This window comes from Mastomys coucha, unplaced genomic scaffold, assembly GCF_008632895.1.
Source record: "Mastomys coucha isolate ucsf_1 unplaced genomic scaffold, UCSF_Mcou_1 pScaffold7, whole genome shotgun sequence".
NCBI classification, from domain to species: Eukaryota; Metazoa; Chordata; class Mammalia; order Rodentia; family Muridae; genus Mastomys; species Mastomys coucha.
Window position 1 is genome coordinate 55,576,515 of NW_022196913.1, and position 20,475 is coordinate 55,596,989.

At 47.7% G+C, this 20,475-nt stretch overlaps 2 protein-coding genes across 2 annotated transcripts in view; both read left to right on the top strand.

The window, feature by feature from the left end:
• Spin1 (spindlin 1) overlaps positions 1 to 740 on the top strand; it is a 37,874-nt gene extending 37,134 nt beyond the window's left edge. The window contains exons 6-7 of the mRNA XM_031358095.1: positions 585 to 654; positions 718 to 740. Of these exons, the coding sequence (XP_031213955.1) occupies positions 585 to 654; positions 718 to 740 (93 nt within the window). The remainder of the gene's footprint in view (positions 1 to 584; positions 655 to 717) is intronic.
• Positions 741 to 13,707: 12,967 nt separating this feature from the next.
• Positions 13,708 to 19,744, top strand: Nxnl2 (nucleoredoxin like 2). Its single transcript, XM_031359356.1, has 2 exons — positions 13,708 to 14,103; positions 19,175 to 19,744. Exons 1-2 carry the CDS (start codon positions 13,802 to 13,804, stop codon positions 19,341 to 19,343), a joined length of 471 nt encoding a protein of 156 aa, XP_031215216.1. The 5' UTR covers positions 13,708 to 13,801; the 3' UTR covers positions 19,344 to 19,744.
• The last annotated feature ends 731 nt before the right edge of the window (positions 19,745 to 20,475 follow it).

A 20,475-nucleotide genomic window follows, 5' to 3' on the forward strand; every position in this document is an offset into this window, starting at 1 on the left:
CCCTCTTCCTCCTGTTTCACACCTAGCTACCAGACCCTGCTGACCTGGGTGTGGGGGTCGCTTGCCTAGTGACTTCAGTCTAGCACTAGGACTGGGGGAAAAAGGACTTAGTCTGACATACAGAACTAACACTAGAACTTAGATGGGCTAGGACTCGGATTCGTGCATCCGCATTCCCCCCCCCCGGGGGGGGGCCCAGAGTGCTTGGGCCCGGGGGATACAGCACCAGTTCAGAGGAGATAGCTGCTGCTTTAGACCCAGTATGTTTCAGATAGCCTCAGGTGTACCTCAACTATTGAGCTGCCAGATTTACCATCTCTCTTTTGCAATGACTGTAAAAGTCTGATGCCATTTCTAAGAAATACATTTAGATCTTATACTTCATGTGTCGTCTCTGCCGTCATTTCTTCGCCTATGCCTTGTCGACCTGACTAGGACCCCCATTTCTCCGACAGGTTGAGGGAGGCCCAGATCGGCCGGCCCGCAGCAGGCTGAGCTATCAGGAACCCCTTGAATGGTCGGTCTTTAAAGGCAATGCTTACTGTAAGGGTCCATGATTTGCCAAAGAGTGTTTTATTCTGTAGAAATCCAGCATGCTAGGGTCTGCCATCTTCCAAGATGGAGGCACCCCGGTGAGCTCCCGATTTAAAGCACGTAAGGGGAATTCGGAGGAGAGGATAGGTGACCTCTGTCTTAATCTGTTGGCTCTATCTCTAGGGACACTCCGGAACCGTTGCTGAGGTGTGGGGTGCTGGAAACTGTTGCTGACCCATTGTCCTTGCCGTGCCTTAGGCCAGGTGGCGAGACCACTTCTGAGGCCTGGACTTGCTTAGTTCTTGGGAACAGATTTAGGCCTAAGTCTCCTGAACTGCCAGTTTGAAGCCTGTCATGGAGTCAGCCTTGTCTCAATACTGAGGAAGAACCCTGTGTTACAGTCATGTTTGGATTCTGAGGATAACTTGGGTTCTTGTGTGCAAGCACTTTTATCAGCTGAGCTTTTTTTTTCAGGCGTCTGGGCTGTATTTGTGAGGTGCAACACCAGCTCGCTCAACCACTCTAAACAACCTGAGCCACAGAGCTCTAACTTACGTGTTACAATCTCATACGCATCACGCTGCCCTCAGGTTCACTGTGTGGTAGAAGATAATCTTGTGTGTCCTCCTGCTGTTACTCCAGGGTATTAGGACAGCAGGTGTGAGCTCCCATGCTGGGTCATATGAGCCCTGTGTTCTCTAGGCAAACACTACCAGGTCCATCCCAGTCCTGTTAATGTTGGGGGAGGGGGGTGAGGAGTAAAGACCGTAATTAAGTAGTCATGAAAAGATTCCTTTAACTATGAGCCTGGAGAGAAGGCTTAGTGGTTAAGAGCTCTGGCTCTTCTATAGGACTCAGGTTCAATTCCCAGCATTCATTCACATGGTGGCTCTTACCCCTCTAATTCAGTCTGGGAGAGATTTTCTGGTCTCTGTAGGTACTACATACTCATGGTACATGCAGACAAAACACCCATACACACAATTTAAAAGTGGAAGAAAAGGGATTCCTGTAATAAGGATTTGGACTTGGCTCATGACATGAGTTGTGGATACTTGAAGAAGACAGAAGAGGAGGGTTATATTGCCTTATAGGAGAGAAGTATATAGGGCTTCCTGGCCCTGAAGCCTTCAGTCTGACAGGCAGAATAAAGGGTTATAAGTTAATTACCTCAAATATTTCATTAATAAGGAAACAGTACACTTACTGAGTCTATGAAGCCAGTGTTACCCCAGTTATACCATATCCAGACAAAATATTACAAGGAAACCGCAGGTCAACATCCCCAGGAACTGTGGAGGTAAAGTCATGAATCGTGATCTACAGGAAGGCCAAGGTACACAGTTAAGTGAGATGTATTTAACATTAGAAAAGCAGGTACCACATACTAAAAAAGTGAGGGAACAGAAGGCCCAACTCATCTGGAAAGGGAAAAAGCATGTTTGGTGAGATCTAGCATCTGTGATAAGCCCTGGAAAAAGCTAAGTTAGAAGGGAGTTTTCTCCAGCTGGCCAGAGTCTTAAAAGAGTCCCAAAAAGCTGACTGGTGGCTGAGGCTCTTGCCATGTAACCCCGACAGCGGGTCTATCCACGTGGAAGGAGAGAACAGTTGTCCTCTGACTTCCAAAAGAAGGCAGCAGATGGGTGTCCTGTCATCAAACTGGCAGAACCAAGCTGTTTTTCATGACACAGAAGATTCAGAGCAGCCAACCCCAAAGGGACAGTCGTCATGAGGTGGACTCATGTCCTCCATGCCTGTTCACAGCAGTCCCAGAAGCTACCCACCCGACCTGTAAAATTCAGCTGTTTGAAAGACTGGTGAAAGAAAAGTAATCACAAAAGCTGCAATGTACTTTAAATCTAGCAAATATTTTCATCAAGATTTTTGGTCTTTCAGTAGGAACACAAGGTCTTAAGCCCAAAAGAGCAGAAAGACATTTGGGATTTGGCGCAGGTCGCTAAAAACTAAAGGAGAGCCAACAGGGTGACTTGACAAGACACAGCCAGGCTAGGTTGGTTGGTTGTTACAAAGAGGCTCTAGGCTGGCCTGCGGCCACCCAAGCACTAGGGAGGCCAAAACAGAAAGATCCTGAGGTCAAGGCCAACCTAAGCTACATAGTAAGACCAGTCTCAGTAGCCCAAGGACCTCAGGGCTAGGCTGTTTGCCTAGCTTGAGTGGCCTAGGTTCAGTGCCCAGCTCCTGCAGTGGAGAACGAGAGAGTAAGTGAACAAGTGGCTTTGATAAAGGTATGTACATACCTTTACAGAGTAACAACGCTTCATTGCCAGCTCCCTGCATCGGGTATCTACAGTACCTGTAACCCAATTCCAAGAAGGATGCGGCTCTGAGAGCCCTCTGACCTCCCCTGGCACCTTCAGTCATGTCCTCACACATACATAATTCTAAAAGGGAATTCAGAAACCATTTAAGGAGGGCCCAATTGTGGCTAAAGTATGAGAAGGTTATCAACAGTTTTATGCTTTTGAACAATATAGGCAGCTCTCTAGAAAAAGTAGTAATGAAAACTCACAGTATAAAATATAATTTTAAAAAACCCTCACACAGTCTGTAGCTGTTAAACCTGTCCATAGAGATAGAACTGAACAAAGGGCCAGGAGAGATGTGGGCTAGGAGCTTTTCTCCTAAACTGTTTGGGTCCTCAGCAAGGTGGACACTAAGGACAAAAACAAAAGCCACAAACCCCAGTTTACACTCAGCTGTTTCAATAGTGAGACCTGGGAAAAGGCAAGGTAGAACTTTCAGTGGGGAAGGATAGCACAGAAAGTTCTGACATCACACGGGAGAAGAACCTTTTCAAAGTTGGAGGACCCTGAACTTTTAGATCTGAAAGAACTTTAGATACTTTGGGTTTTGAAGTTATAAATATCAGAATAAATGAATTGTTTTTCTCTTAGTATACTTTTAAGCCTTGACTGTAAAATTGCTTAAAAAGTAGTAGTGACTGGATGTAGCCCAGGATAGCCTCAGACTCAAACATAACCAAGGATGATCTTAAATTTCTGGCCCTCTTGCCTTTCCTTCACCACACCAAATTTATAGAGTGCTGAGTCAGAACTCCATTCCGTAATCCCCCCCCCCTTTTTTTTTATCAAGTTTGTGTGTAAATATCAGGAGAGTCTAAGAAGGCCAGTGGTATTTCCTCTTTTTCAGCAACTTGGCTGTTGAAGATGACTTTGGGTTCCTAATTCTATCCTGATCCCTGGTCTCTAGCATGGCTGGGAAGCACATCAGGGCAGGGAGTTTCCAGAAGCACAGAGGATACATTGCAGGTCATAAGGCATTCTAATGCCTGTGAGACATTTTTAGCCTGAATGTTCCAAGGACCTTAGTGCTCCATCAGGACTCCAAACAACCTGGGGCTGGAGCGTGGCTCTGTGGTCAAGGCTTGCTTGGCATTCACGGAGCTCTGCTTTTGAGTTCCCCTCCCCACAACACTGCAAAAACAAAAACAAGAATCCTCCAGCTTCTCAGGTCGTGAAGGGACCCCGTTCCTCTTCCACAGCACTCCCATATGAGTGATGTTATTTTTACTTTTTCCCCACTAGGGAAAACCATCTTCTCCTTAGAGAGTCAATTACTGGCAAGCTGGTATGTTTGGCAGAGCAGAACCATGTCATGTGTTTGTGTTAGTGGAGGTGGGAGTGGGGAGAGCAGGTGGGAAAAGCACGGGAAAGGGGGGCAGTGGAGCGAGGCAAAGGCTTCCTGCAATGGTTTCTGGTGTAGAGGGAGATGGCGATGTAGTTTGTGGTATTAGGATGCCAGTCCTGCTTTTGTACTGTACTTGCCTCTGTAGGCTGCTGCATAGCTGTTGGCTGAGTCTCAGTTACTCCCAAGAGACCGCTATCTACACTTAGAAACCATTTTCAGACCTGCGAGCTCCAGGTGTGATGAGGCTGGAGAGAAGTCTCCAGGCAGAGCTCAGTGGTTGGCTGGCGGCTGTGGGGGTACAGAGCCCTCCCTCCCAGTACGTGTTCTCCTCGTAACTGTGGCTGAGACACTGAGCATGCCACCCCAGTGTAAGCAGTTGTTACTTTTTCTTGTTGATGTGGCAAATTTATCGGACAAGCAAATAAAGGAGGACTTTAGTTGGCTTACAGTTTGAGGACACAGCCCTACACTGAATTACAGTCTAGAAGCAGAGAGGGGTGCCGCCGCCAGCGTTTTTAATGGGTCTTCCTACCTCAGCTAACTCAGGTCCTGCCCAACTCTGCTCTTGAGTCAGGGTTGACATTTGGCCAATTCCAGAGCAGTAGTCCGTCACCCTGGGTTGGAGGATAAAGACAGTGACTTTACTGAGCCTGGAAGATAGACATCAGTACAGCTGGCTGTGGCCAGAAGAAAAGGGATTGTTCAGGGAGGATGGGTCCCCTGGGCTGAGCAGGACCCCTAGAGCCTGAGAAGATTATCAGCACACAGTAAACCACCATCAATCTCCCGCACTGGAAAGATGTTGAGCTCTTGGGTCTGTGTAAAACTGAATCCAAACTACTTTTTGTTCGAAGGATGCCATGGGATCACAGACAACAAATAACATCACTTGTTTTTCTTGAATCAATGGGCCCTGTGTATTCATCCCTGAGATAATGTCCTAAGGCTAAATGTGCATACTTCACATACCAATTTTACATTCAAGGTATGATGTCACCTCAGAACGTTGGCTAGTCAAGCTGGAAACTCAGTTGACAGGTGTGTTTCCTTGAGAAAGCCATCAGACAGTCACTGACTACGCAGTCATACTGCAGAGTATGCATGTGTCTGTGGCGTGGCATTTGTAGTTTATCAGCCATGGAAACATCATGGCACCGTGCATCTGTCTGTGCTGTGGTGTTTGTGCTAGAATCATGCAGTGATTAGTAACAGCAGTTCAGTGCCATGGACTTGGTTTAGGTTCTGCCAGCTCGCTCTCCAGCCTGGCTTCTATTTTATCAAGAGAAAGCCTAAGCAGAAGAAAGGAGGCAAACATGTTTAGTAGTGTTTTGAAAACTCTTCTGCCCTTGAAGCCCACCTCTATGGAGTAATAAAACATCAGCAAAGACTTATAAAAACCCGGTTTTCCCTCTCAGCTCTAGGCTCCTGGAATAGTTCTGAGACTCAAAATAAATACAAATGTCTTGGCCATAAGCTTTGTTTGGTTCCCCAATTAGATCATAACTTAATACCCCATTTATTCTAATCTATTTTCTGCCATGTGGCTGGTTACCACTCCTCAGCTCCCACCTGCTGTCTTCCCTCTTCTCCGGACTCCTCCCCTTTGCTCGGCTCTCCCAGAATCCAGTCTCCCTACCAGTGTCCCACCTTCTGTTTCCTGCCTAAGCTTATAGGCCAGTCAGCTTTATTTGACAGGTGAAGCTTCCAAACAGACATAAGAGATTCCTTCTACAAAGATTTGATAGAACACATTTGAAGACTATCTGAGGCGATCGTGAGAGGACAGATCACAACTTATTTGGATTTTAAGGCTTAGCACAGCCACATTCAGGCAGATACCTCTGGAAATCTCTTACTTTATCCTGTACTAATACAGCAAAAGCAGCTCCAGCATCATAGCCTCACACAGCATTCAGTCAGGAAGGAGACAGAAGATGGTTCGGCAGGTGTGGGGGGGTCCCTGTTGTCAAGCCTAATGACCTGAGCTAATCCTGGGACCCACATGGTAGGCGAGAACTGATTCCTGCCACTTGTCCTTTGACACTCACCTCCCCCCAATTAAATAAACATAAAATCAGAATAAAATAAAGTTGAGAGGACTGTACCAGGCAGGAGATCTTCTTAATGTTTTTATTAGCATGCATTAATTACACATAATAATGGGTTTATTGTAGCATTTTCATACCTATATAGTATATTTCAATCCTATTCTTCCTCATGAAGCTTTCTTGTCCGCCCTCACTCCTTTTTTTCCCAACTCATCCCCAGGGTGTTGTTTCTCTTATATCAGGGACTGAAGCATCATTTCGAAAGAATGGATACCCCACTGACCCAAGCCTGAGGGAGACACAAAGAGCCTGTTTGTGCTACCCTGCCTGTGCATACGGCAGACTTAGATCACAAATATTCATGGAAAACCACAGCCCTCATCCAGTAAAGCGCTTTGGGGCTTTAGTGGTTCTCGTGCATTTTTTAAGGATTTATCTTTAATTGCATATAGATATATGTGTCTGCACATATGTGCATGTGAGTGCAAGTGCCTGCCAAGGATAGAGACATTAAACCCCTTGGAGCTGGAGTTATAGATGGTTGTGAGCTGGTGCTAAGGACCCAACTCAGTTTTTTAGAAGAACAGCCCCTGCAATTATTTGTTCATTCATTCATTTATTAGTTTTTCTGATGTTGGGAACCATGAAACTCAGTCCTCTAGAAGAACCGCCCCCCCCCAATCTATCATCTGTCTGTCTGTCTGTGTAATGTTGGGGATCCAACTTGTGTCCTCTAAAAGAGCAGTCCCCTTTATTCATTATTCATTCATTCATTTGTTTATTAGTTTATTCTTGTGATGTTAAGAATGGAGCCCAGGGCTTTGCACACGCTAGGTGAGCACTCCACCACTGAACAGTACTTCAGCAGCCTGTTTCTCATTTTCAGTAAAGTCAAAGTCTCCATGTCTGATTTTGTAATTTCTGTTTTCAAAGAGAGGAGTTATACCTATATTATCATTTTATTTTAAATAAGGTCTTGCTATACAGCCCAAGTGAGCCTCAGTCTTTTAGCAATCTGTCTTCCCTTCTTCAGGATCGCAACTAAGTACCACCACGCCCAGCCACATGTGTGTGCATGCACACACACACACACACACACACACACACACACACACATTTTTAATGAAACTCCTCATGGTTTTAAGACAGAGTCCCATGTGTCTCAGGCTGGCCCCAAACTCACTATGTAGCCAAAAATGACCTTGAAGTTCTGATCCTCTCTCCTACCTCCCATGTGCTAGAAATACAGGATTGTACCAGCACACCTAGTTTGCATGGTGCTGGAAGTTGAACCCAGGGCCTCATGCGTACTAGGCAAGCACTCCACCAGTCTACTAACTGAGCCACACCCCTGGCCGTAAAGAATATAGTCTGTGTTGCAGCTAGAGGGATGCCAAGGTGTCGTGGCCTTTGATAAATGCTAAAGAGGAACAGAACTGGAATCTGAAAGTGGCACTGAGAGACTCTTCAGGACCCAGCAGCGGTGAAGGAGAAGAGCTCGGTCTGAGTATAAGGACAGATGGGACTTCTCACTATGGCTGCTAGGTGGAAAGTATCAGGACACCCAGGGTGTATGTGAGTGTGTGTGTGTGTGTGTGTGTGTGTGTGTGTGTGTGTGTGTATGTGTGATGTGTGTTTTGTGTGTGGGTATGTGTGTGTGTGTTTTGTGTGGGGTGTGTGCGTGGGTGTGGTGTGGGTATGTGAGTGTTTGTATGGGTGTGTGCGTGGATGTGGTATACTAAGATTCTTCTCTGAGGCAAGCCTCTGGGTGACTCTGAAGGACTGTGAGGAGGGAGTAAGTGAAAACATGTTTCTTGTCCACAGTAATAGCTATTGTGACATTTTCCATTTTGTATGCATTCTGTACTTTGGCCGTATCCACTCTCTTTCCCTTTCTTATGCAGCCACTCAGATTCATCAGGAGCCTACATTCTAATATCATTCTTCATCTTAAATCACCCCTCGGTCCCCTCCCCAACCCTGATCTTAAGTTTCTGCCCTCTTAATATCTCACTATAGGCATTAACTTCTCAGCACAGTGTGTGTGGTATTTGTGTGTGTATTCAGTCATGAAGACTTCACATTGTCAACTCCTGGGCACACGCACCATATCCATACAGAGAAATAACTCAAACACGAATATTTAAAGCCAGGAAATTCAGTGTGGTGTCTATACCCTGGTGTCTAATTTGTTTGCTAATCAGATAAAAATCCCATAATTATATTTGTATATTCATAAGTAGGCTTCTAGAAATAACTGGGCCACTATTATGTGCACACACATGTTCTGCGGGGATGGTTCTTGCTGAGCCCACTTAATGGCATTCCTGCTGAAGGCAGGTCAAGGAAGTCAGATAGCAACAGGAGATGCGTGACTTAGCAGGACTCTTCTCTGAATCTGGTTTAGGCAGGCCCAGTATGGACTCCAGGAGGCCTACTTGAAAAGAAGATTAGAAAAGGACTTCTAAAGCTCAGAACAATGTTTTTCATAGTCCTGGGGACGGAATCCAGAGCCCTGCACATGCTAAGCAAACACTCTAGCTTCGAGCATTGCCCTGAGTCTCAATGGGATCGTTTTATAAACACAGTGGGTAGACTAAATCACTCCTTAAACTCAAGTCTGTTTTCACTGCTGCTGTTTTACCTTGCTCCCCAAACGTTGCATGAAGATAGTTGCTCCTGACAAGAATAGGGGAAGAGCAAAGCACCCCACAGGTCTTGTGGCTTCGGATCAGAAATCTGACACCCAGTGACCTTCATGCTGCCTCAAAACAGAGTCCCAAGGACAAATGGTGTCTGCGTGGGAAGACCAAACCAAGACTCCCTGATAACTTGTATCTGTGCCCGCGAGTAAGTGGAACTTGAGTTAATCTCTTCTACTACAAATCTGCTGCCAGTGCACCTCCTCAGTTGCTGGCTCCAGCTTCACCAACTGCTTGTGGAACTGAACCTCCCATGGCCTCAGTGTCAGGATGGGAAGGGAGGATCCTAGAGAGGGAGGCTACTCATGCCATCGTTAAAGCCCATTCCCTGCCATCCTGTAGGGCAGGCTAAAACTAGCCGACGTCGTGGTGTGAACTGATTTGTCCTCACTCTTGCTCCCACCTTAGTTGAGAGGGCAGGACTGGGGGCAGATGGCAATAGTGTGTAGCTGGGGGTGGGGTGGGGGCTCAGGGGGGGCCTCTTTGAAGACCCCTTTGGGGTGGTCAACAATAACCTTAAGAAGTGAGACTCAATTGTCTAGCTCTCTGGGCACACTTAAAGGAGCTCCTTATACCTTCCCACACAAAAACGTACACCAGGCAGATGTCCTGGGAGGTGAGGGGGGGACCGGGTGAGTCTGACCCTTCAGGATCCCAACCCTCCAGAGGACTCCTTTGCTTGGAGTACCTGGCTCTCCACAGCGCATGAGGACGTGATGAGCAGGTTTCTGAGCTGAGCCACACTCTCCCTTACAATGGATGCTCTGGATGTTTCTGCTTTGGTTCATGTCTAGTCCCCTCTCTCCTGCCCACCCTCTCATTCTGGAGTTTTAGCTTAAGTCAGGCCTTTGCAGGCAAAATAGAAACTGCTCATGACTCCTTTCAGCTCCTTCCAGTTGTCTATGTCTTTCCTCTTTCCAAAAGGGTCATGAACTATCATGGAACAGCGCCTCCAGCCCATCGTCTTCCCTGGCTAAACCCACTTGACCAACACACCAGACAGGATAAGCCAGCAGGAAAAGGCTATTCAGTGCTGAGATGTGAAGGCTCCATTACCTAGGAGTCTCTCACCTAACTCACCTGGACTCCTCTGGCCATTCTTCCTCTCTCTGGCTCTTTCATACAGTGTTCAAAATACAACCCCCTCTTCCTTCATTATTTAAAATGGCCTCGAACTCACACTAAGCAGAGAATGACTTTGAACTGATTCTCCTGCCTCCCCCTCCCAAGTGCTGGGACTACAAGGTATGAGCCACCACACCTGGTTTATAAGGAGCTGGGGTGAAGCCCAGGGCCTTGTGCACATAAGACAAGCACTCTACCAACTGAGCAGTGTTCCCAGCCGCGCTTCATTTTCCGTCTCCATCTGGAGGTTAGTCCAGACACAAAGACAGGAAACAGCTACTCAGGCATGGGAAAGAATGAGCCCCATACCGTCACCACCTGTGTCTGACTGAGTCAAGAGTTTTGACACAGCTCACTGGAAACTCCCACACAGAAACTACACATGCACACACACACACACACACAAAAACACTCCCTCACTGAAAATATCACAGGATTAAGCCATCCAGTGAACCATGGCAAGATCAAAACAGACCTGGATCTTTCTGTGACTTTGAATAGCAAAATGACTTTGATTTTTAAAAGTTTTGGGTTTTTTTTTTGTTTTGTTTTTTTGTTTTTGCTCAAGGTTTATATTAACCAAATCTTCCCCTCAGATACAAGCCTGTCTGTGAATCACCTTATAAATTTGCCTATAGGAAAAAACAAAACCAAAGAAACAAACAAACAAAAACTTGTGGGCTCGGCCTGTATTAAGAGGTCTTCCTGCTCTTGCAGAGGATTAGAGTTCTATTCTAAGAGCCCAAATGTGGCTCACAACTGCCTCTTAATTCCAGCTTCAGGGGAGCTGCTAGTGCTGGCTTCTAGCTTCTACAGGCACCCGTACAACTGAAAGACACATAAATAATTCTGAAATAAACCTTTTTTTAAAACCCCACATCTGCTGGGCAGTGGTGGCACACACCTTTAATTCCAGCACTTGAGAGGCAGCAGCAGGTGGATTTATGAGTTCAAGGCCAGCCTGGTCTACAGAGTGAGTTCCAGGACAGCCAGGGCTACACAGACAAACCCCCGTCTCGAAAAACCAAAAAAACAAAAACAAAAAAAACAAAAAAACAAAAACCAAAAAAAACCCCACATCTTACAAGGAAATAAGACCAACAACATTTTTATTTTTCTTCGAGACAGGGTTTCTCTGTAATAGCCCTGGCTGTCCTGGAACTCATTCAGTAGACTAGGCTGGCCTTAAATTCAGAAATCCACCTGCCTTTGCCTCCCAAGTACTGGGATTAAAGGCTTGTGCCACTACTGCCTGTCCCAACAACACTTTTTAAAATTTCCTTCAGCTTTGGTAAAATGGAAAACATTTTACCATTGGAACACCTAATGGGTTTTTTTGTTTTTTTTTTTTTTAATTTTTTAATATTTATTTATTTATTACATGTAAGTACACTATAGCTGACTTCAGACACCCCAGAAGAGGGCTTCAATCTCATTATGGATGGTTGTCAGCCACCATGTGGTTGCTGGGAATTGAACTCAGGACCTTCGGAAGAGCAGTCAGTGTTCTAAACTGCTGAGCCATCTTTCCAGCCCTAGAACACCTAATATTAAATCACATCTACAACAGCTGGCTCCTGTTCTGATACCTGCACTTACTTCACTCAAGTGTGCTTTGTCCTTCATCAATGAACTTGAAGCTTTGCTTGACAAGCTCTGAGTCTATGAAGTGCTGTAGTTTGCATACAGAGGCAGGAGGCAGGAGGATAACCTTTGGTAGTAAGATTGCTCCTTCCACTGAGAACAGGGTACAGAACTCAGGTGGTCAGGCTTAGAACTTAGCCACAAATATCTTAAGCCACAGAGCCAGCTTGAAGCCCCTCAAGTTTTACATCGAAAGTCACAATCCCTCCATGTCTCTACAGAGTCCACTGAAGCTCTGAGAGGGAACCGGTCAAGTTGGGCACCCAAGCAATGTAGAGTCCCATGGCCCCATGGCCCCTGCAGATGATAGGCTGCCTCTGCAAGAGGGCACCTGAAGGCTTCCAGAATCAGGCTGGACATTCCATAGTGTCTGTTGAATAAGCTGGCACTCGGCAGGCGCATAGGGGAAAACACACTTTAACGGTTGATGCTGGGATAGAAAAGTGACTACCAGTGAATGTGACAGAGCCAAGGGCTTTTAGTCCACCCCCACCGGGGAAAGGCGGGTATCGTTCAGTTACTGGAGATAAACAGGTCCTTGGAGGAATACACAAGAGATGGAGGAGGCTCAGGCCTCCTGGGACTTGTGAAAGTCCATTTTCCCTAGTGGATAAATCTCCAGAATCTCTGTCGATGGCAGTTCAGTTCTCTAGGCAAACCTACCTTGAGGCCACAATGGGGAACCACCGAGGAAAACTCGGTTTTCAAAGTGCTTAGAATTCCAAACAACCCGCGCGCCAAAGTGGCATGATCTGCGATCCTATATGCTGATTTCCTTCACCGCCTCTAATTATTAATAATTTCCTAAAACCTTTTTGCAATACTTTTATTTATTTTTACTTGATGTGCATTATTATTTTGCCCGCATGTACCACATGTGTGCCTGGTGCCCATAGAAGTCAGAAGAAGGTGTGTGATCCCTTAGAACTGGAGTTGGAGGAAGTTTTGTAAACCACCTAGAGGGTTGCTGACAAAAGAGGGTCCTCGACAAGAGTGGCCAGCCAGCGCTCTTAATGACCCTGAGCCATCTTCTCAGCTCCCACGCTTTAATTTTTAAAACACTTCTCTCAAGAGTTATTTATCTAGATCCCTAAGGTTTGGGGTGTGCCGGTATACGCTGACCCACAAGAGTGCCTCCTCCAGCTTGGCAGGGAGCTGAAACTTTCTTACTGTAAAAACTTCTGGACCTTCACAGCGCCTGCGTGTCTTCAACCCTGTGGCTTTCCTCGTACAACATTGAGACCTGCCCTCAATTTTCTTCCAGAGCTCCAGGATATGGGCGGCGGACGTATACTGCCGGAACACAAGAGCCCAGGCTCCCAACAGCCCGTCTATTTCGATTAGAGGCAGAACAGCCGTTTACTTTCCTCACCCCTTTTCAGGGGCCCTAGGCGGATACAACGGCTTCTAGGGAGGACTCCATCATAGAGGCGCAACGAGGGAATGTTTTTCTGGGTTGGGAGGGCGGATTGGAGATGGCCAGCTAGAGCCAGGAAAGCTGTAAGGCTTAACTGGGGCAGGAAACTTCTCCAAGGGAGGGTGAGGGGCGGGGCATGGTTGGAGTAGTGGGGACAGCGGGCGGGGCAGAGCCTTGGTGAGACCAGGCTCTTTTGGGTGGGGTGGGCAGGGGCTGATGGGAGGAACAGAACCCGGGTCCGCAGAACAGGGCAGGAGTTCATTAGATGGGGTGAGACTGGGAGCGTGGGGTGGGACGGGTGGGAAGGATCCGAAGAAGTCTTGGGTGTAGGGACTGTTCGCCGGTGGGCGGGGCGAGGTGGAGCGGGGCAGGGCTCTGGTGGGTGACGTGAGGCTCCGGTGGGTAAAGAGGGTCTCGGGTAGGCAAAGCCGGATAAAATAGAGGGTGGGAAAGGTTGATGGCGTTGCTCTGCTTTTGGAGCGGGGCACCCAACTGTCATCGCTGCCGCCACAGCTTCTGGAGTGGCCACTGTGCTCCCTCCTCCCTAAGGCTCAAGGTGAGCTGCTCCAGCGGAAGGCGGGGCTGAGAGGCGCGGAGTGCTGCGCCGAGTCCCCTCCCGGCTGACTCTCCACTGTGTCCTCCTCACGCCCGGCTCCGGGGCGATGGTGGACGTGCTGGGCGGGCGGCGCCTGGTGACCCGCGAGGGCACGGTGGTGGAGGCCGAGGCGGCGCTGCAGAACAAGGTGGTAGCTCTGTACTTTGCGGCGGGCCGGTGCGCGCCCAGCCGCGACTTCACGCCGCTGCTCTGTGACTTCTACACGGAGCTGGTGAGCGAGGCGCGGCGGCCAGCACCCTTCGAGGTGGTTTTCGTGTCGGCGGACCGCAGCGCGGAGGAGATGCTAGACTTCATGCGCGAGCTGCACGGCTCCTGGCTGGCATTGCCCTTCCACGACCCCTACCGGCAGTGAGTGGGGACCCGGGGGTCACCGGCACGGGGCTGGCGCTCTGGATCCCCCGGGATTGCTCTTCTGCCCCGCGCTGCTGTTTCAGACGCGGGTCCTTAACTTCCTATCCCGTCTTTTTTGCTGTTCGGGTCTCAATTCGGGTCAATTCCACCGAATTTTAGTTTCAGCACCTGTGGTGCTCCGGTCTGCCAGCGTTTTCTGCCGTTTACGATTAAGGTTTCAGGGGTCCGAATGTCTCAGGAAGCCCGGGACTGGTCCTGATGCTGGCTGGTATCCCTAAGCTAGGCTCCTTGATCAGTTGGCAGAAAGAAGGGTGGGAAGCCACCCACCTGAAGTGGGAGCTGTGGATCTCCGCCTTGTCCACAGAGCTGTGTTGGGGGTTACCCCGGGAGAAGTGGGGAGGGCCTCACAGCGGATGGAGCCAAGTGCTAGCCATCTCTGCGACTTCATTTTTACCTACAGCGATGGACTTCCCTAACTATAGCATTTCATTAACATGGATGCTTTCACAGTGTAGAGGAACCAAGGGTAGGCAGATGTTAGAGCAGGCAGGGCTTGAGAGATTCCGGAGAAGAACCTAGAAAAAGCGAGAGATGGGTATGGAAGAGTCCATAGCACATGCCCCCAGCCTTGCCTGCTCCTAGAACAGATGTCAGTTTCTGGGTCTCCTCTGACTCTGGCTCCTGGCTTTGTTATCCAGCTGTGATGATCCCTGTGAATCCTTTCTGGAAGACGAAGCAAAGCCAACTTTGAGATGTCCCATAGATTCATAACTAGAAGCCCCCCTTATTCTGTGTGTATGTGTCCGTATGTGCACGTGCACAAGTGTGCACTTGCGGGTGTGTGACAGTAGAAAATAGAGGACGACCTGAAGACAGCCTCTGCTGTTATTTCTCTGATGTCACCCACCTTGCTTTTTGAGACAGGACTTGGCACTGTCCTGTAATTCCCTAAGCTGGCTAGGCTATGGGGCCAGTGAGCCCTAGGGTATCAGTCTCTGCTTCCTCAGCTCTGGGGTTAAGAGTGCTTTTCATGTGGTTTTCAGGACTGAATTTATACCCTCATGCTGACGAAGCTCTTTACTGACAGAGCCACCTCCTCCCTCCCTGAGGAAAGAGGTAAACTCATTCTCTTTGGTGATTCCCTGGGAGGTGGAGAACTCTGGAGAAGCTGCTTAGCCTTGGGGCAGGTATGATGAGGCCTCACTCATGCTGGTACCGTGAAAATCCCATTAATAGTAAGTCTAAGTGACAGCTGACCGCCTTTGCATAAGCACTCACTTGAGGACTGCTTCAAGGGCTGTGCTTTAAAAAGTGACTTGGCTCAGCAGCTTTTCAATTGCGTGTAGCTTTAAAGGACACCCTTGTTTTGCAGTTGAGATAGTGCTGGAGGCAGTAATTAGGCGGAGAACTCTGCCCCTCTGGAGACTAGGGCTCAGGGTTGCCCACGAGGAACTAAGTAAAAAGATGCATGGTGAATGAGGTTGACCTAGTCTTTGAAAGAGCTCTGTATTTATTATTTTTCTTATTGTTGTGACAAAATATTTGACAAGAGCAACCTAAGGGAGAATGGGGAGCTGGCTGAGTGAGTAAGTGTGCAAGTAGGAAGACCTAAGTTCAAATCCCCAGCACTTAAGTTAAACAAAACCAAAACCAGACAGGACTGCATGTAACCCTAGCAATGGAGGGGCGGAGTCAGCCAGATCCTGGGAGCTCACTGGCCAGCCAGCCAGTCTAGCTGAAACAGCCAGCTTTAGTTTCCATGAGAAAACCCTCTCGAGAGAATAACTACAACAAATGTTGCATCTCTCTGGCCTCCGAACGAACGCATGGGCACACTCCCTCCCTCCTGCACAAAATTAAAGAAACTTAAGGTGGGGAGGGTTTATTTTGGTTACAGTTAATTGAAGGCTGGTCCTTAGGGCAGAAGCATGAGGAGGTGGGTCTCTTTGTGTCTACAACCTGGAGCCAGAGCAGAAGGAATGCCTCTGTTGAACTTTCTCCTTCTCCCTTTTCAGTCCAGGACCCCAGCCCATGCAGTGGGGCCTCACGTAGTTAAAGGGCTTCTTTTGACCTCACTTAACCCAGCCTAGAAATCTCCCCATAGACTTGTCCAGAGGTTTGCCTCCTAGATGACTGTAGACCCTGCCAAACTGACAATCAGCAGTGTTGGCCATGAGAGATCAACATGCTGGTGTATGGCCCCAAGTTTCCAGATGTGCCACCCAGGAGGCACACAGTCCAGTTCTCCTGGATCTGCCTTTGTGCCCTGGCTGATGTCTCCTCCCAAGGGTGATTAGCAACTGACTCCCTTGAGAAGGGTGTTATTTCGGGGACCATGTAGGTCTTTCCTCCTAAATTCCCCTCTCTTCTATTCCAGAATCTTTCTGCTCCAGGTGGCACAGGTGCTCCTCTGAGCACAGGACAGTCCGAGCACAGGACAGTCCGGCTGGTCCTCTGAGCACAGGATGGCCCAGCCGGGCCTTTCAGCACAGGATGGACCAACTTGCCTGTTCTTCATTCCCACAGGGACTTTCCTATTGCAAACTTAGCTGTCCATTTCTGCCCCTTCCCAGTACTTACTTCCCAGAAAGATCCCCTAATGTTGCTTTGTGCGAACCAGGAAGTAGAATATTCAAAGAGGATTGCTGGAGCTGTGCCCTAAAATCTGCTATCTCAGCTCAAATGTGTAGAATCAGACCCTGGGCCAAAGAAAAAGAGCCACCCTTAGGGACAAGTGAAAACTGCACAAACCATCCAGAGGGTGTTCTGAAAGTTGCTGTCTGCTGTAGTGGGTAAGGCAGGACAGGAAGGTTGTTCAGGCCCTGCCGCGGACCGGGGTTTCTTACGGGGGTCCCTTGTTCCACGGGACTAGGGATTCTGGCCAGGTGGGCATGGGATTCGGCTTTGACAAACAGACTACACACGAGTGATGTAAAATCTGAGTGTATTTTTTCAAACATGGAGTCGGGTTTATATAGTCGATACAGAAAGGCTTGAAAAAGTCAGATAGTACAACCCACGGTCGAGATACATCAAAACAAAGTGCAGATACATTGCCCTTCTTTAGGAACACAATGAGTCAGGCAGCAAAGTAAATACATGTTAATTTAGCAGGAACTAAACAAGGATTACTATCTGAAAGAAGGCTAGCTCAGACCAAGATCACCTGGCTTCTAAAAGCCAGGTGCAGAATAGTTCCTCTTTAGTTCGTTGCTATGGTTACAGACTTTGGTAGGCTTAAGTAAGCTCCTCAACTATGTTGCCTTTCTGGGCTAGCAGAGGTTAGCCTTGGGGAGTCCCAACCTAACACTATAAGCTAATGTCTTAGTATGAGGGAAACTCTTCATTACTCTCTAGTATGCAAAATACTGCTAACTATTGTGAACTATCTATTGTTCTAAGGAATGTAGACGATTTCCGTTGCCAGCTCTAGCAAGGGAGATACTTTGAAAGAGAATTCAAGCTATGGATAGCTTGGCAACAAACTAGGATAATTGGAAACATTGTGTCGGCCAGAAGACCATGTCCAATCTTAACCATTTACAAATCATTTCTTGGGGTACCTTTATGCCTAATATGAGGCCGTGTTGATGATTGGAAAGACTAATTCTGGAACACGTCTGAGTTAGGGGATATACCAGCGACTAGTCTGAAATCCAGGAGGCACAGAACTCCCTTTGGATTCTTATTGCCTCTTATCCTTTATCAGGATTTTATCCCCGATATTATGGATGTGACTGGAGTAGACGGGTGTGCGTAGCAAGGCCCCAAATGGGAAGTAAACAGGAAGGGACCATTGTGTATGTAGCCTTCCCTTGGAGGCCTCCACTACCTACTACTGTCCCTCTGTTCCTGAAGAGCCACTGAGGAAGGAAGAGGAGGAAATGTCCTACTACCAAGAAAATAACGTGTGGCTGGCTCCCTTAGATTGGTGTGGCATGGCTGGAGGCAGCTGCATCTGTAGGAAGGAGTGTCCAGAGTCCCCACTTTGCCCTCAGAATGATGCAGGTGCATTCCAGTGCAGCCCGGACCCAGCAACACATATTATATCACATAGTCCAGCAGTTGTTTATTGTCAATGTCTTTGAAACAAGGTTCAGGTACCTGGCTAGTGCTGTCCCCTCTGCCCAGGTGTCCCAGTGCAGTGGCCTTAAAGAGGGCCTGTCTTAGCCTGAGAATGGCTGCAGGAAGAGGTGCCAATGCTCCCTTTAGGCATTTTCTCAGGTTGAGGGTTCCATCTTATCCCCTTCTCTGTGACTGAGTTTATCTGTTTAGAAAAAGACCCTCCTGCCTCAGCCTCCTGAGCACTAACTTTATAGACATGCATTACCATACATGGTGGAACGAGGTCTCGAACCAGCTGCAGATGTTCATGCTACAGATTGCCAGTCCTATGAGAACCCTTGAACAGCTTAGAGTGACATCACTAAAATGCTGGTCCTCATAGGCTGGGATGTGGGCAGTGTTCACAGTGCCTACTAGACACCTTCCCATCCTCATGCCAGCCCAGACGTTGATCTGCCTTCTAGATGTTGCTGGGTGTTGATGCACCTCTCCTTTTAGCTGATATGTTTGGAGTTGTAGAAATGTAGACCAGCCTGGACTTCATTTCTTGGGTAGACAGTAGCTACGGCTCTCTGATTCAGATTTCTAGTTTTCCCTGCTCTCCGCTTCACAGGCGCCTGGGACCAAGTCAGCTCTTTTCTGGCCCTGCCTTGTTCCAAATCCTTTCTAGAGGACATCTTACAGTCTTCCTATGTTGCCCAAGCTGGTCGCAAATATACTAGCTAAAGTAATCCCTTTGCCTCAGCCTCTTGAGGTTACTTGAATTTTAGATAATTGCATTTTTAGTTCCGTAAGAGTTTGATTGTATGTTCAGCTTGAATTTTATTTAGTATGGCTGTCCCTTGGTATCTGAAGGGAATTGGATCCTGGATTCCCTGTGGCTGCTGAAACCGAAGGACATTCACATCCCTATATAAAATGGCAGCATTTGCACAGAACCTACAGACAACCCCCTTCCTTTCAGACATGCAGCAGTGCTAACCCTCTGCATTTCTGTCCTCAGTGAACTGAAGAAGAGGTATGACATCACCATCATCCCCAAGCTGGTGGTCATCAAGCAGAATGGAGCTGTCATCACCAATAAAGGGCGGAAGCAGATCCGGGAGCACGGGCTAGCTTGCTTTCAGAACTGGGTGGAAGCAGCCGATGTTTTCCAAAACTTCTCAGGGTGAATCTGGAGGGACCAGAGCAGGTGCTGGAAGTGTGGGCAACCACCTTCAAAGAGGGCTTAACTAGTTCTCTGTTGGGGAATGTCATTGTAGAGTCACCGTACAGAGAGCAGAAACTGCTCAGGAAAGATCTGTGCCCACCGTCTGTGGGTCCTAGAGCTCCTTCAGGGTTTCTTGTTTCTTGTAGCTTTCTCCACCAGCGCTGAGGCTCCAGGACTGGTGAGCAGGGGGCTAGCAGAGACCTATGCAAGATGCTCTTTCCTACAGGCTTCTTTGGTAAATTGACCTATGAGGTGATGCGTTTTTCCGATGACCTATTACATTTTAGAGATGCTTTGGTAAAGATATTTGTTACTCGAGTTTGTAGACTGTGTAATTTAATAAATCAACACTCACACTTTGAGCAGCTCTGATGTTTTTCTTTCTCCTTTCAAACCAAGTACCAACGGAAGCATAAGTCAGTAAATACTGTACTTACGCTGTTCTTTTATCTGAGGGGGTTTGCTACCTGCATGCCTCATTTTGGAAGATTTTTCCAACCTTTGTCTTCTCTCATGCTTTTCTTTCTTCCCTCCTTCTTTCTCTTGTCCTCCTTCTTTCCTCCTCCCCATTCTTCTTCTCTTTTCTTCAAGTACTATTTTTTTCTTTCCTCCCCATTACCTTCTTCTCTCTCTTCTTTCTTCCATCCCTCTTTTCTTTTGGAATTGGGGATTGAGTCCACAGCCTTGCCCCTGTTAGGCAAGCACTCTGTCTGTTCCTCTGTGTCTGTGTGTGTTTTATAAGTGTACACAGTTGTGTGTGGGAGACATGCATGTGTGGGCATGTGTGCAGAGGCCGGAGGTTGATGTCCAGTGTCTTCTTTGATGATTCTTAGCCTTTTTACATTTTTATAATTTTTCTTTTAGATTGTGTGTGTGTGTGTGTGTGTGTGTGTGTGTGTGTGTGTATGTGTTCAGGTGCCTGTGAAGGCTAAAAAAGGGCATTGGGTCCTCTGGAGCTGGAGTTAGAGGCAACTGTGAGCTGGCAGATGCGTACTCAGAACTGAACTCCTGTCTTCTGAAAGAGCACCAAGTACTCTTAACCACTGAGCCATTTCTCTAGCCTCCTCAGATTTTTACGGTTGGATAATGCTGAG

Bases quoted from the DNA above. Each gene is read 5' to 3' on its own strand.
- Nxnl2 (XM_031359356.1), top strand. From the start codon at position 13,802: ATGGTGGACGTGCTGGGCGGGCGGCGCCTGGTGACCCGCGAGGGCACG. The intron at 14,104-19,174 runs GTGAGTGGGGAC...TTCTGTCCTCAG, and splicing joins TTCCACGACCCCTACCGGCA to TGAACTGAAGAAGAGGTATG.